We start from the raw sequence: 13,309 nt of genomic DNA, 5'->3' as shown, positions 1-13,309 counted from the left end.
ACACTCAAGGCCAGGTGAAGAGGACCAAACGAGCAAGATAAGCCAAAACACCTCCTCTTGATTTTAACCTTTCTTATGTTCTTTAGCAGTTCTGGACATTATAAATGTGTACAGTACATATATATGTGACCCCAGCCTTTTCAAACCCAGGCTCTTTAAGGTCAGTTATCAGGGTTCTGATGTACAGTACAATAAATCTGGCCTTTGGAAATGCTGATTTATTTCCTTTTCCTTCTAAGAAGAGCTTTGCAGAGTCAGGTCTATGGCACAGCAATCTATCATTACAAGCAAAATACATCCGAGGGCTAGAATATCAGATGCTGATCTGTACTACACATTTAAACCGAGGAAGGCCACAGAACACCATTTGTTTTCAGTGCGACCTGTCCATCTGTCAATCCCAAACCTGCTTTCTGGTTCTTGTTGTACCAACTGTTATGCGTCACCTCAACTCTAAATCTAGGCGTCTCATTCCTATTCTACTCTTTAATGCGTTCCAGAAGCCCTGCTCAGCAGAGAAGAGCCCAGGAGTGAGGAAGCCTGCTCTTCAGGGAGAGGCTGGGGAGAGACGTCATGCTCACTGCATGTGAAGCTGAGAAGCACTGTGGAACAATGTTTCAGGCAATGGGCCGCATACAGAATGTTTTAAAAATTGATGTCTTTTAATCCCCTAAAACAATATGCAGGTAACTCCTCCTTATAAACCTCTAACAAAACCAGCTAATAAAAATAATGATGATGACAGGAAGAATGGGGCATGAACTTTTGTTTAAAACCTCTGGCATGCCCATTAGAACTAGGTTTATTTTTTTAGTGCTCTCTTCTTTTCCTCACGGTACATCAGCCTAAATTTCTCACTTTTCCTGTGCCGATGAGGTTGTGTGCCGAGTCTGTGCCAGTTACTCGCACATGGAAACTATTTTAAATGTTTACCCAAGCCAAGTGTTTTCTTTAAGAGTGGAATTGGAACATGCTCCAAGCGCAAACAGAAAAACCCAAAGATTTTAATTAGGATCAACAGCATTTCAATCCATCTTTTTCAACGTCCGTGAAGAATAGACATACTGTACCACCCCAGGGGTCAAAGCAAAGGAGATGAATTCACACGAACCCTCGCTTAATTATTTTAACTAGAATACTTTTACTTTTACTCTTTTTACTTTCCTTCAATCCACATAAAAAAGAGAAATACTTAATTACAAGGCGTTTCCACAAAATCAAATGTTAAAAATATAAAGCATCACATCACAGCAACTACATGATATGCCATTTTAAAAACACCTGCTGTAAACGATGTTTCAAAACAGCTTGTACTGTCAAAGATTTACACCACGGTGCAGACTGTAATTTATGGCGATAAAAATGCAAAGCACTATATATTACAAGATATTTAGTGAATCAGCAAAAACAGACCCAGGATGATTTTGATATTGACCAACTTGATATTTAAACAACCCCCCCCCCCCCCCAACCACAATGTCCCAGCAGGAGGGAGACAAACAGACAAAACACTGCAATCAGGAGGCAGAGGACTGCGTACATTTAATTAATACGTCTGATTAAAACAGGAAATGTATTGTGAATCAATGTCACAGACAAGCTCAGGCACTAGAATGGCCTCATAAGCTTTCTTGTGTTCTCTTGTGTCATTAAAAACAGCACGTAGGCAAGGCAGGGCCTAGAATTTGCTTTAAGGCAGTGTTTAAAAAGACTAGGGATGACTTCAGAGTCATGAAAGGAGACTCTCTTTCCTCTTCTTTCTGATTTCTGATGCTTGTCCTCAGCATTCGTCTTGTCTTTTCAAATTTGTTACTGACGACAATTTGCTGTAGCACCATATGCCTGTGGAAAATGCACTGCTTCAGGCAATTTGGACCAGACTGATTACTGCTCTGCTAATGAACATCAGCATATGCACTGAAAATGCCAGACAAAAAAAAACAAGACAAAAAAACAGGAATCAGATGTGCACTTCTCAGCCAATATGCAAGACAGCCTTCTCTACATCTGGACAGCTATTTCCACACATGAATAAAGATGCATTAGACTTAAAAGTAAAGACATCACCTACCGCATAACTCCCAGGAGAAGCAGAAGAGTATGGTATCTGGGAAGAAAGAAAATGAGGAAATACATTAGCGGCTGCTGATCCAGAGAAGAAAACATATCATTTACTGAAATCGCTGCACTGCTGTGGTAGACATACTGCATCAACTGAGATGCCATGTGTTCCCTGACCATATGTTCTCTGAACAGTCATAGAACGACGGGCATTTTGTAAACAAGAATGTGCACTAATGTAATTTTACATTTTTATGGACACAAAATCAGTATATTCAATCGTATCCCATTTCCAGAGACAGTGAGAATGTCCACAGCAACTGTTCTCAGGATATTGCTAGGGGAAAAGGGCCATGTTCTGCTGAAGCGGAACATGCAGCTTGTTAAGAGTTTAGGCTTGCAGATTCAGGAGTTCAACTCTAAAGGACTGCCTTGAATTCACTTGAATTGCCAATTTTATTTTGTGACATTGTTTTTTTCCGATTTTGGAATCACCAGTTCTATTTTTTTTCTTTACATCTACAGTATGTACTGATAGATGTAATCTGTGTGATCTATGTAGCAGACATGAAGCCTGCAGCCGCACACGGGAGAGAATGAGGAGGTGAGGGCAGACCCCTGTGACCCGCTCACCTTCCAGCCTCTTGTCCTTCAGCATCACAGGCAGCACAGCCTCATACTGAAGGTGATGCGCCAATGGGAGAGGAGACACGTTCCTCACCAGCAGCACTGAGTGCCTGCAGATGCTCTGCAAGCCACAGGGGGGTGCTGTGTCGCGACAAAGTGACCAAACCCTGACTGATCAATCCCACACGGCCCCCAGTGAAATGTAAACGTCCCCCTGGGAAATGTGGTCACAGTTGACCCAGGCTCAAACTCCCAGATTTTATTTCTGATTGAAAAAATGACTATTTTTTTGGTCACTGTCACTTATCTCTGTGTTGGTAAAATGTGGAAAAAGGATCCGCCTGAACACCAAAACAGGGCCTCCAGGTCTGCAGACCTACTGCTCAACTCGATCCAATTTCTAACAGCGCCTCACAAGGGTTTTTTTTAATTCCTTTATTATTTGCCATTGTTACTAGTCCTTTGCATTCTATAGTACATGCCCTAACGGACTTCCAAAGCTATGCCTGTACTAAATACTGGACATGTTAAAGGGAAACTGCAACAGTTTGGTTACACTATGGTTAGAAAGAATCACCATTGACGAGTGCACTGCAAACCACAATAAAGGTGAAAAGTACACAGTAACTTGTAAAACTTCTAATTTACATAACAAAATAGACAATTGTCCAGGTCTGCGCAGTGCCATGTCCTGCAATTCAGAAGGAGGCAGCAAAACTTCTGGTGACGTGTTGCGGCCTTATGACATTGTAAACAAGCAGGCTTGTGAATACATCTCTTTTAATACAACAGAAATATTGCTTTCGTACCTCGAGACGGTTTTGTCGACAAATACTGCTTACTTGATAACCCTGCATGCAGATCACGATGGAACATTTCTGCAGTGTAATGTCTACTGCACAACCTGTACTTATTTGCTCGTACATCAAATTACATTAGTCATTACAGTGACTAGTGAGCAGGAAGGGCTGCATCACCTCATAATTCGTAAGAACTCGAATGCTAATTTGAAACTTACAGTACTTTCACCAAGTTCACAATTTTGTGCTTAATTTGGAATTTGTAAAACGTTTCAATAATATCAATTAATTTATTTTGTTACTGAGATTTAATAACTTGTCTGAGAAACTGGGAGTGCTAGCCCCCTTTAATGACACAAAATAACATTGTTTTGGTCAGAAATTAATAGATAAAACTTTGGGAAACAACAACATTGGGAACCTCATTCCTGACAATAACCTGTCCCTGTCCCATTTTGAAAACATTCAGACCAATTCATCATAAACTGCACAATAAATAGCTTTAATGAAGCTCCCCTCAATCAGTGTTGAAACAAGGTGGGTTTTGTGTTACAATATTACACAAAGCAAATGAAACAACAAGGCACAGAAGTCTGTAGGACTGCATGTCACTTTGTTGCTCTGCTTAATATTTTCACACAGTTGAAATTTGTACATTCATTTAGGCTGGTTATACCTGAGTACAGATTTGCATTTTTAGGGCACTGGCATGAAAAGTTTAAAAACTATCTGGCAGTTGTTCACTGGTGTATTGTCTGTATGAAATTCAGTGTGTGCACTGAGGTCTATAAGGCAACGTCTCCACATAACTGGTATTACCTTGCTCGAGAAAAAGAGATTTTGGTCTCACTTCTACCTAAACAAAGAACTAGTCTCAATGACTCATTTAATTTATAGGGAGAATATAAAGCTTACTTCACTCCAGTGAAGTGTAAACAACTTACACAACTGAGAGCATTCTGCACGGCATTCTAAATGCACAAGTGATGCTTTAGTGATGTAGGGCTGTTACAACATCTTAAAACATCATCAATTATTGCATACTGTATTTTGTTCTTCATTATGATAAACTGATGGAATCTTTATCTTTGATTTCGATAGCAGAGTGACAGGCTTCTGGACCTGTCCAGTTCTCAAACAGTGCAGAAAGAAGGAATGAAACACGAGTAATACATTTTAAGGACATACAGTATAATGCTCTTTAACCGAGCTTAGTTAATAGTTATATAAATTTTCGGCACTAGGGGGAAAAAATCCGAAAATATCCTTTTAGTGCACAAATCTGCATTGTGTTCTCCCCTGAAAGCAAAAGCAATGTACGCCCTGGCTTGTACTCAACTCACTTATGATCCAGTATTTTTCTTTTAAATTATTTATAACAAAATTGTGACAAACTCTGGAATGCAGCAAAGCCTAAGTATGCCTGCCTTGGTGTCTCTGGCATTCCGAGAGAACACAAGCAGTCCGCTCGCTCCGAGATGAATGTCCTGTCCTGTCTGTGTCTGTGAAAACAGGCTGCTGAGATTTCTTCCTTCTCAGCAGTCAGACAGCAGGCACCAATGGGACGCAATGAAGAAGCATCACACTGCCCCCAGTTTGTCAAATCCACTCGCCCACTCAGCGCCATGGGATTTCTCAAGCACTGCTGAAGAACTACAGCCACCAGCCGACCTCTTGCTGGATATAAGGAGTTTCATTTGTTGTGCTGCCCTTTTAACCAAATATGATGTAGAGACTTACTGCAGTTATAAGAGACTGGGTTTAGATATGCTCACTCTAGCCTCAGTGCGGTCAGGAATGCTTGGAAACTGGCAGACACCATAAAATCTAATCTTAGGAAAAAGAAGCTTGGTCCAATCTGTATGTAATCTATACAGTATGCTGCTCCGGTGGTACAGTATGTCTGTGCTGTTAATATCTTCTACAAGATCGGTCTACCTCAATCCCCTGTCCCATGGTGCAGTACATCACAAGAGGTGACAAGTGTGCTATGCATTTCAAATCCTAAGGCTTCCAAATCTGAAGGATGAGCAGGAAAGATCCTGAAGAAGTTGCAAATTGCTGAAGTGATAAAAACTCCCAAGAGCCACTTGCTGCCAGGCATTTGAAATCACCTTCTTGGAATGCAAGGAGCGCTGGTGAAATTCAGTAAATCTTGACACACCACAGCCTTAATGAAGCTGATACTGGAGGACTTGGTTTCAGGCAGAGACTGCGGTATAAGTGAGATGGCTGACAAAGTGTGAGGAAAAAAAACAACCTCATTTATGATGTTTCCCCATCTTTTCTGATGAAAAATAAAATCCTTGTGATTTTTACCTCATTATAAGACTGGCTGCACAAGACTGAAAGCATGTTCCCTTCATGAATCTGCTATTTCAGCAGAGACAGTGGGTCAAATATTTTAGGACCGGGTGTTGCGTGCAGCAATTAAGGGCTGTCAGATTATGATGGGGAAGCGCGGTCAAAACCAAGAACAGGAGCCACTTTATTTTTCTGGAAGGTCCTACACAGCCATGTAGCTTCAAAAACAACAGGATGCGATCATTGCATCACTTATCTAGTGGCAATCAATTGAGATACAGTAGACGGCCCAGGTGGCCTCCTCTAGCTTGTCTTGTATCCTTTCTTACGTTCTTAATCATTTCAGTTGTTAACAAATAATACAGATGCCATATAAACGATGCTTAAGCCTCAATGACTAATTTCCTAGAGCTCAGGCTCAGCTTTACAGTAGAGATCAGCATGCTGCACAGAGTACTGCAGATTAAGGCATCCTTTCTCTCAAAGAGTAGACAGAAAATCCACTGCTTGTGCCAGACTAGAACGACAATCAAGCTGACTTTTTAAAATGCCTGTGCCGCTATCTTCAATAAAATTTATTTTGTTGCTTTTTTTGCTATGGCTGAAGCGCAAAATGGAGATGCACAAAAAAGTTTTTATTCGATTTATTAGCTTATTAGGTACAATGACTTATTAGCTTGTGGCTGCATGGTGTGATCTACTGAGTTCACACCCTTTTCACTTTTTTTCCCCCCAGGAGGCACTTAAGGTACAAAAGCACTCTCCTCCTCTTCAGCCTGTACTGTCTTTTCCTCAAGTTAGCCCTGTCAGCGTCAAAGAGGCTCCAAGACTGTCTCACTTCATGCCTTACTCTAAACCTGACATACATGAGCGTCACCAATGTGCACTTATTTAAGCACCTATTGCTTCTTTCACAGCAGAGTAACTCCAGAAGGATGACTGAATGTGCCCACAAACTGACCTCATGAAGTAGGATTAAATGATTAAATGTTTTTCATTACGTTTGATGTTCTTAAATATCTTACTATGAAGCCTTTTCAACATCCATAAGATCTACAAATCAGAACCTTAATTCTCATTTCATTTCCATTTGTTAAGCATCTGCAAGTGCTTCAGTGATCAGCGATCACTAAAAAAACCCTAAGATCCTTGGACCACTTAACTACTGACTACCAAACAGGCTAGATGAGCAGAAGGGCCTCCTCCTGTCTGTAACAATCCTGCGTTGTTATGACGAGCTTAGGGCCGTGGAAGACTCGCGGACACAGAGTGCCTGGCTTCAAGATGGAAGGACTATAAAAAACGTAAGAAACGTCACAAACAAGAGGAAGCCATTTGGCTCAGATTGATATTATAAAAGGACAGATATGTGGAAGACAGATGGTTACAAACAAGCCCCAGCAGCCTTCGATTTCCAACCCATTTTCTCAGCTTAGGAAGCTCATCCGCCTGCCTCGTGCCTGTCGTGTGGAATGGCACGTCTCCACTTCGGACCGCACTGAGGAGGCGCGCTAGCAGTTCTGCAGACTCCGCGGACGTGACAGCTGGCCAAAGCAGGGGAGCCCCTGGCTTGGCGGTTCGCTTCCCGGCCCTGCCAGCCACCGGCACCGCGGGAACGAGAGCGCGTCGCGGGCGCAGGCGCGGCCGACTTTCGGCTCGCCGCTCACGCTGGAGGTGTACTTACCGAGTTGGCGTTGGGGGGGTTTGGCCATGCTCTGCCGCCTCCAGGACCCCTGCAAAATGTAGCAGCAGATGGAGGTTTCATTCACAACAATCAAACATGCTTTTGGCTTTTCTACCAGCCAGTAACTGGGGCCAGTGAGAAACTCAACACTCCAGTCCCAGTGGGGGAATGCCATCTTCCCAGCATGCCTCCCGAATTAGGATGCCAACAGCACAACCTTTGGAGTTGTTCTGGTTTGAAGCCCATATCTTTAGAATGTCACTTTTAATTTTGAGGCGTGTGCTCCTAGCCAGAAGGTCCACATCCAAGCTGCCTTACTACCTGTCTCCTGTGCTGTGACTTTACAGATTCTAACAAGCGCCGTCTGTGATCCACTCAATTAAAGTTTCCCACTAAAAAGAACTGATTTTGCATGGGCAGACATGTTTAATTCAGTAAGTGGACATGTGGCCTTGCGTGGCATGGTGCCATTAGCAAAGTGTTTTTCTTGGACAGTAGACCTACTCAGGAAAACATGAATCAAGACACATGTCAGAACATTTGATAACTAACCTGTGTCAGTAGTACACATCTTTGAAATATTCATTACTTACAAGCTTTGGAAGACACTTCACAATGAACAATACACTAAACCCACTGAACACTTCATGGACTGAATGTGTTTTTTAAAGAACTAAAACACATCCATAATTAAAAGGGTTAAAGAATGCCCAGTACTTCTGTCTTCAGGCCTTAGGTCAAGGACACAGCTGAGTCTCTAATGTTCCACTTCCACTTGGAAGCTGTTGTTTAACAGGTGGAAGATGTCTATGAACCTGACGAGTCCTTGTACCGTGTAACCATGTAACTGTCCTTCTGTTGCTTAAATGGTTTGCTAGGTTGCAAAAATGCTTCTGTAATGCAACTGCTGCAGTTTTAATTCACAAAGCAGAGAGTGAACAAATAACTCGCCCTTCTGTGAATCCAGCTACACTAGAACACTGGATAAAAGACATTTCCTTCAGAATCAAAATGCAGAACTATTTTAAAACAGCAGTCCTACAATTGCAAGCAACTGCTAAATCATTTATCAAGCCCTGCATCTAGATTCTTTGTACTTATTTACACAACACAACTCTTCGGATTGTTCCTGGTTTGTCTATCTTCTGTTACGGCGCACAAATAATCTCCTTCTTGCAACTCTCCTTGAATCTTCAATAAAACCTTTTTGTAGGAAATACACCATAATTATGAACTATATAAATCAAGTACAAATTCAAAACTCTGTACCAGACAGAACATCTGATTTAAAAACAATGGTAATTACTACTTCATCCTATCATTTTGTTTCTTCCAAAACTATAAATTCCCAAAGAAAGCGGCTTGCATTGTACCCGCTAACAGGGACCTCCAGAAACAGCACACTTTTCTTGTTTCAGGAAAGCACAGTCATCATCAATACTGGGGAAAACACTAGCCAAAATCTACAAAAAGATTATTGCTATTTTGTGTATTTTCTATGATGGAAAGGATGGTAAAAATGTGTGGCACGAAATATATTACTGTAATTTTATCCGTGGTCCTGCAAAAGAAGATCAGCCTGTCCAGGGAAAAGTGGAGCTGTGCACTTCCAGGCCCACCGAGTAGCGAAACCCTCACCAGGAATAGAGGCTACTAATGGACAGATGGATGGATGGGCTTATATTATCTCGTCATTTGCAGAAAACAAGCCGCATATTATGAGGCTCTAAAAGTGGAATCATAAGGTAAGTATCCTGTAAGTTGTCCGACATGTTCAAGTCATCCAAGACTCAGCTGCTTGCTTGGAGTTTCCTCTGCCTGCCTTCTCCCACTCAAGACGCTCTTGTGTACTCACTCTCTCTGTCTCTCTCTGCTGGCTGCTTATCCCTGCTGGCACGTTTCTGAAACATCCCAACATCCCTGTCCCCTCTCTGTTTTTATGACTCTAACTAATCCTGTGTCCAGTTACTACTCAGGTCTGCCTATACTCTCTGTGCTTATTCTGTACTGGTCACTGAGCTGTCCCTGCTGTTCACTGTGTTGAGTCCCTCAGGTGTCCTTGTACCGTCTGCACTTATCCTGACTGGTCACTGCGCTGTCCTTTCTGTTTGTCCTCCATTCTTGCCCTGCAAAGATGGTGATACTGTAGCTACAGTACCTAGAAACACCAGGACTGCACTGCCTCTGGCCACCTTCTTGAAACCCAAACTGTTTTTCAAGACTGTGTCATTTGTTTGCTTTGTTCGACACCGTTTGCTTACGGTATCTGTATTAAAATGTTATTTTACAATGACAGTAATTGCATTACATTCCTTTATCGAGAAGCAAATTTTAGAATATATTGGCAGCAGCTTCAGAACACTGATTAGTGAAGGCTTGTGGGAGTACAGAACAAGCCACTCAGCTGATACGGTGGCTAACCCCTCTTATGTTCTATAAGCATGCAGCTCAGGAGACAGGACTAATGTTCAACTGTTAGTTGCGCTGCATGCAGCCGCAGCCCGGCTGGCCAAGACTGCATCACTGAAAGCAAAGCTTTAGGACCAAACTGCAGAGATTACTCACATGTTCATCCCGGGCATCCCAGGACCACCTAAGGCATTCAGAGGGGGTCTCATTGCACCTCCATAGCTCTGCAGGGATAACCAAGGATCCGAGGAAAACCGGAGAGGACGGGAAAGAAAGGAGAAAGCAGTTAATGGCAGCCCTGGGACAGGGAAAAGAGATGAGAAGACACACACAGCGATGAGGAGCTCTGCTACGCCACCGTCTAACACTGCAGCAGGAGCGAGAGAGGCTCCACAAACGCCTCAGAAGAACAGAGCTCAACTATAGTCACTCCAGCTGACAGTAACGGGAACGCTTGGAAAGAATACCCTTTGAAAAAGCACTGGCATTTTGCATGATTAAATCAATCCATATGTCAAGGTAGGCACTTGATCCACCCTGTGTACTATCAAGGTATGTCAAAGGGTATTCGCTTCTCAAACTGAGCCACTTCTGGTCACAGAAAGGGAAGGCAGTGGCAGAAGGCTCTAAGGGAAATGCACTAATATGTATTTTCAAAAAAATCTTCATGGATACTTTCTTCCTAAAATACTAATTGACAATTTTTCTGAGCACCACAAGAACACAAGCTACCCAGCCCCATGTGGTTAAAGAAAAGCATGACAGGAAAGCAGGATGGACTGAGGAGAACATCCACGCAGCTTCTTAAGAGTTGAAACAAAAACAGGGCAGGGAAATGCAAATGCAGAGAGTCAAACTTTGTGACTGCTGTGCAGCTGTGAGTAAGTGGGTTCAGAGTGGCCAGAGATGCTGAAATACCCTCCAGCCAATCACGTACCTGAGGCCCCAGCGGGACCATCCCCCTGGGCGGAGTCATCCTCTGCATAGCCCCGCCCATGTTTGGATGCCCTGTGAGAGAGGTGCCACATGTTTAAACCAAAAACAGAAACAAGGAAAGCTTAAGCATCAGTCAATACAACGATGACAGGGTCAGCACAAGCAGTAGAGTTTATGTAAGCAGTTTGTTTTTTCCATACATTGGCCTTAACAGAAACAGTGATGCACATCAGGTGTTACTACCAATTAGAGTCGACAAAATTATCCTCAAAATGATTTCGGTCCGTTATTAAATCTTTTAGAAACTTAACATTCCGCTGAAGGACGATAAAACAAACTGAAGCAAGAGGTCTTGTTCACGCGGCATGCAACATGCTCCTTAGATATTAGATCACATCTAAGGGAAATTTCAGCTAATTTATAAAGCAAAACACACTTCCACAAGACTGACCCTGTTGCCGTGTTGGATCCATTCCACTAGGCAATAATGGCTGATTTCCTGGGACTCCCCCAAGAGCCTAGACAGATAAGAAAACATTTAGCAGCGTAAACTAAATTATTATTGTTGTCAGCCTGGCGTACATAAACATCACAGAGCCATTGTTCGTATGAAAGAGCGTCTGATATACTGCACTGAAAGAAGCACAATGACAGAGAAGCCCTGGAGCCCTGTTAGCATAACGCAGGGATCACAGGAATGGCTTCGCTTATTCATAAAATCGGGAGCAAATGGCAAGTTGTCACCTCATAGACGGAAGCCTATTTAAAAACGGCTGCGTTGCAATAACAAAATGTATTTTAATTTAAAAAGATCAAAAACTGCGATTCAAAAGGATAACAGCTCTTGGGGTTCTTTTAAGGCTGTGGCTTCCATTTACTGTTTCTCGGGGAGGTTTAAAAGCTTACTCCTGCCGTTTCAAACAGAGGAAAGTACTCCCGAGAACTTTAGTAAGTACATAAAACCTACACTGCTCCCCCATGACACAAAGGAATCATCTCACATAATTATGTGCACAATGCTAGAAAAACACCATCCTTGGCTCCTGATTACAGGAAAACTATGTGTTATTACCAAAATATAATATTGTTATATTTGGTGTAATAGCCCAGTTTTCTGCCGTATTCAGTTTGAAGGAGCTGGTGGGAGCTGTCCATTTAGTCTCACATGATGATACGGTTACTGCCATTATCTCCACCCGACGTAGCGGGGAAAAGAAAATTGGTTTCCTCTTTCCTGCACAGCCAGTGCAGCTTCAGCAACGTCTTTCGCGGGAGAAACATTCAGCCCGTGCTTCATACTGTTCATACAGTGTTTATCTTTTTCTTTTTCCATAAGGGAGAGCAACTGCAGCAACTCATAAAAACCGAAGCAGGCAGAGACAGTCAAGGCGTTGACGCTTGACTGAAAACAACTGGAGACACTACAGAACAAATGACCAATGGACACTTCCTAAACTGAGCATTTGTATGAGAGACATGGAACTTAATTACTGCATCTGAATATACAATAATCACCGGAGCTCTGGCAGAGCTAATAAAATTATGGTTGCGATACAAAAAAAAAAACAAGAGAAAACAAACCTCATCTAATAAAATCTGGCACATAATTCACAGACTAATTATAAACAAAGCATTACTGCCCCAGGTACGGTGGGTGAAATACAAACAGCAACACTCTCAATATGATAAATCCAAAAAGCTGAAATAAAATGTAATAGATCAGCGTTTTTTAAAGTGTAAGCCCACAAAACTATGAGACGGCCCTGTTATTCCACAGAGTTATTCCACAAATTTTCTATTTCAAAGACTTTAAAACAAAGCCCTTAAAATGACTCCAGCAGATACTGATTGCGGATTCCCGGAATGAAACGACAGCATCCCCTTTCCGAAAGCCTTGGCGGAAATCCTGGGAGAGCCGGAGGATGAGCCGGAGCTCGGCGCAGCTCTTGTGGAGGTGCTCGCGCGCGGGTCTGCGTCAAAATCAACGCCTGGGGGGGGCACCCTCTCCTACCTGATTGGGTATCCTGAGGGGTGGTCTGGGGCCTCCGGGGTAGCGGGGTGACATGAAGGGCTGCAAAGACAATGGCAAGAGACACAGGTTAACAGCAGCCCCCCTGTCTGTCCTGAGAGACAAAGCTCTTCGTCCTGTGGAGATGTCCCAAAGCGCCCTTCGGGGGGCCCAAGGCAGAGCAAATAATAATAGTAATACATTTCACAAAGCAAGGATATTCAGATGAAAGACACTTAAATAACAGGGAAAGCATATGTGTAAGCTGCAAAGCATGGCTTTCATTATATTTTCAATGGCGACACCACATTATTCCCAGTTTCCCTACGGTGCAGAAGCACTTTTTTAAACTCGCCTTCAAAGTCTCCATTTCAACAACGGGCGAACTGGCCGTGCTATCCCTCCCTCGACCTTAGACAGCCAGACTCCCAGAGTTTCAACCCACAAACCCCTACTGACACAACATTTGTGTTTATTTCA

At 42.7% G+C, this 13,309-nt stretch overlaps 1 protein-coding gene across 2 annotated transcripts in view; it reads right to left on the bottom strand.

Moving 5' to 3' along the window:
- The window catches only part of LOC148837298 (single-stranded DNA-binding protein 2), a 155,525-nt gene that overhangs the window by 15,267 nt on the left and 126,949 nt on the right, over nucleotides 1-13,309 (bottom strand). For both annotated transcript variants that reach the window (XM_088910264.1, XM_088910265.1), the window contains 6 exons: nucleotides 12,833-12,892; nucleotides 11,273-11,339; nucleotides 10,823-10,893; nucleotides 10,042-10,109; nucleotides 7,477-7,525; nucleotides 2,072-2,107 (listed from right to left, as the gene is read on the bottom strand). In XM_088910264.1, the coding sequence (XP_088766390.1) occupies nucleotides 2,072-2,107; nucleotides 7,477-7,525; nucleotides 10,042-10,109; nucleotides 10,823-10,893; nucleotides 11,273-11,339; nucleotides 12,833-12,892 (351 nt within the window). The remainder of the gene's footprint in view (nucleotides 1-2,071; nucleotides 2,108-7,476; nucleotides 7,526-10,041; nucleotides 10,110-10,822; nucleotides 10,894-11,272; nucleotides 11,340-12,832; nucleotides 12,893-13,309) is intronic.

Source organism: Atractosteus spatula, chromosome 3 (genome assembly GCF_055471065.1).
Source record: "Atractosteus spatula isolate fAtrSpa1 chromosome 3, fAtrSpa1.hap1, whole genome shotgun sequence".
NCBI lineage: Eukaryota > Metazoa > Chordata > Actinopteri > Semionotiformes > Lepisosteidae > Atractosteus > Atractosteus spatula.
Note: the sequence above shows the minus strand (reverse complement) of the source record. Positions and strands in the feature narration are given on the sequence as shown.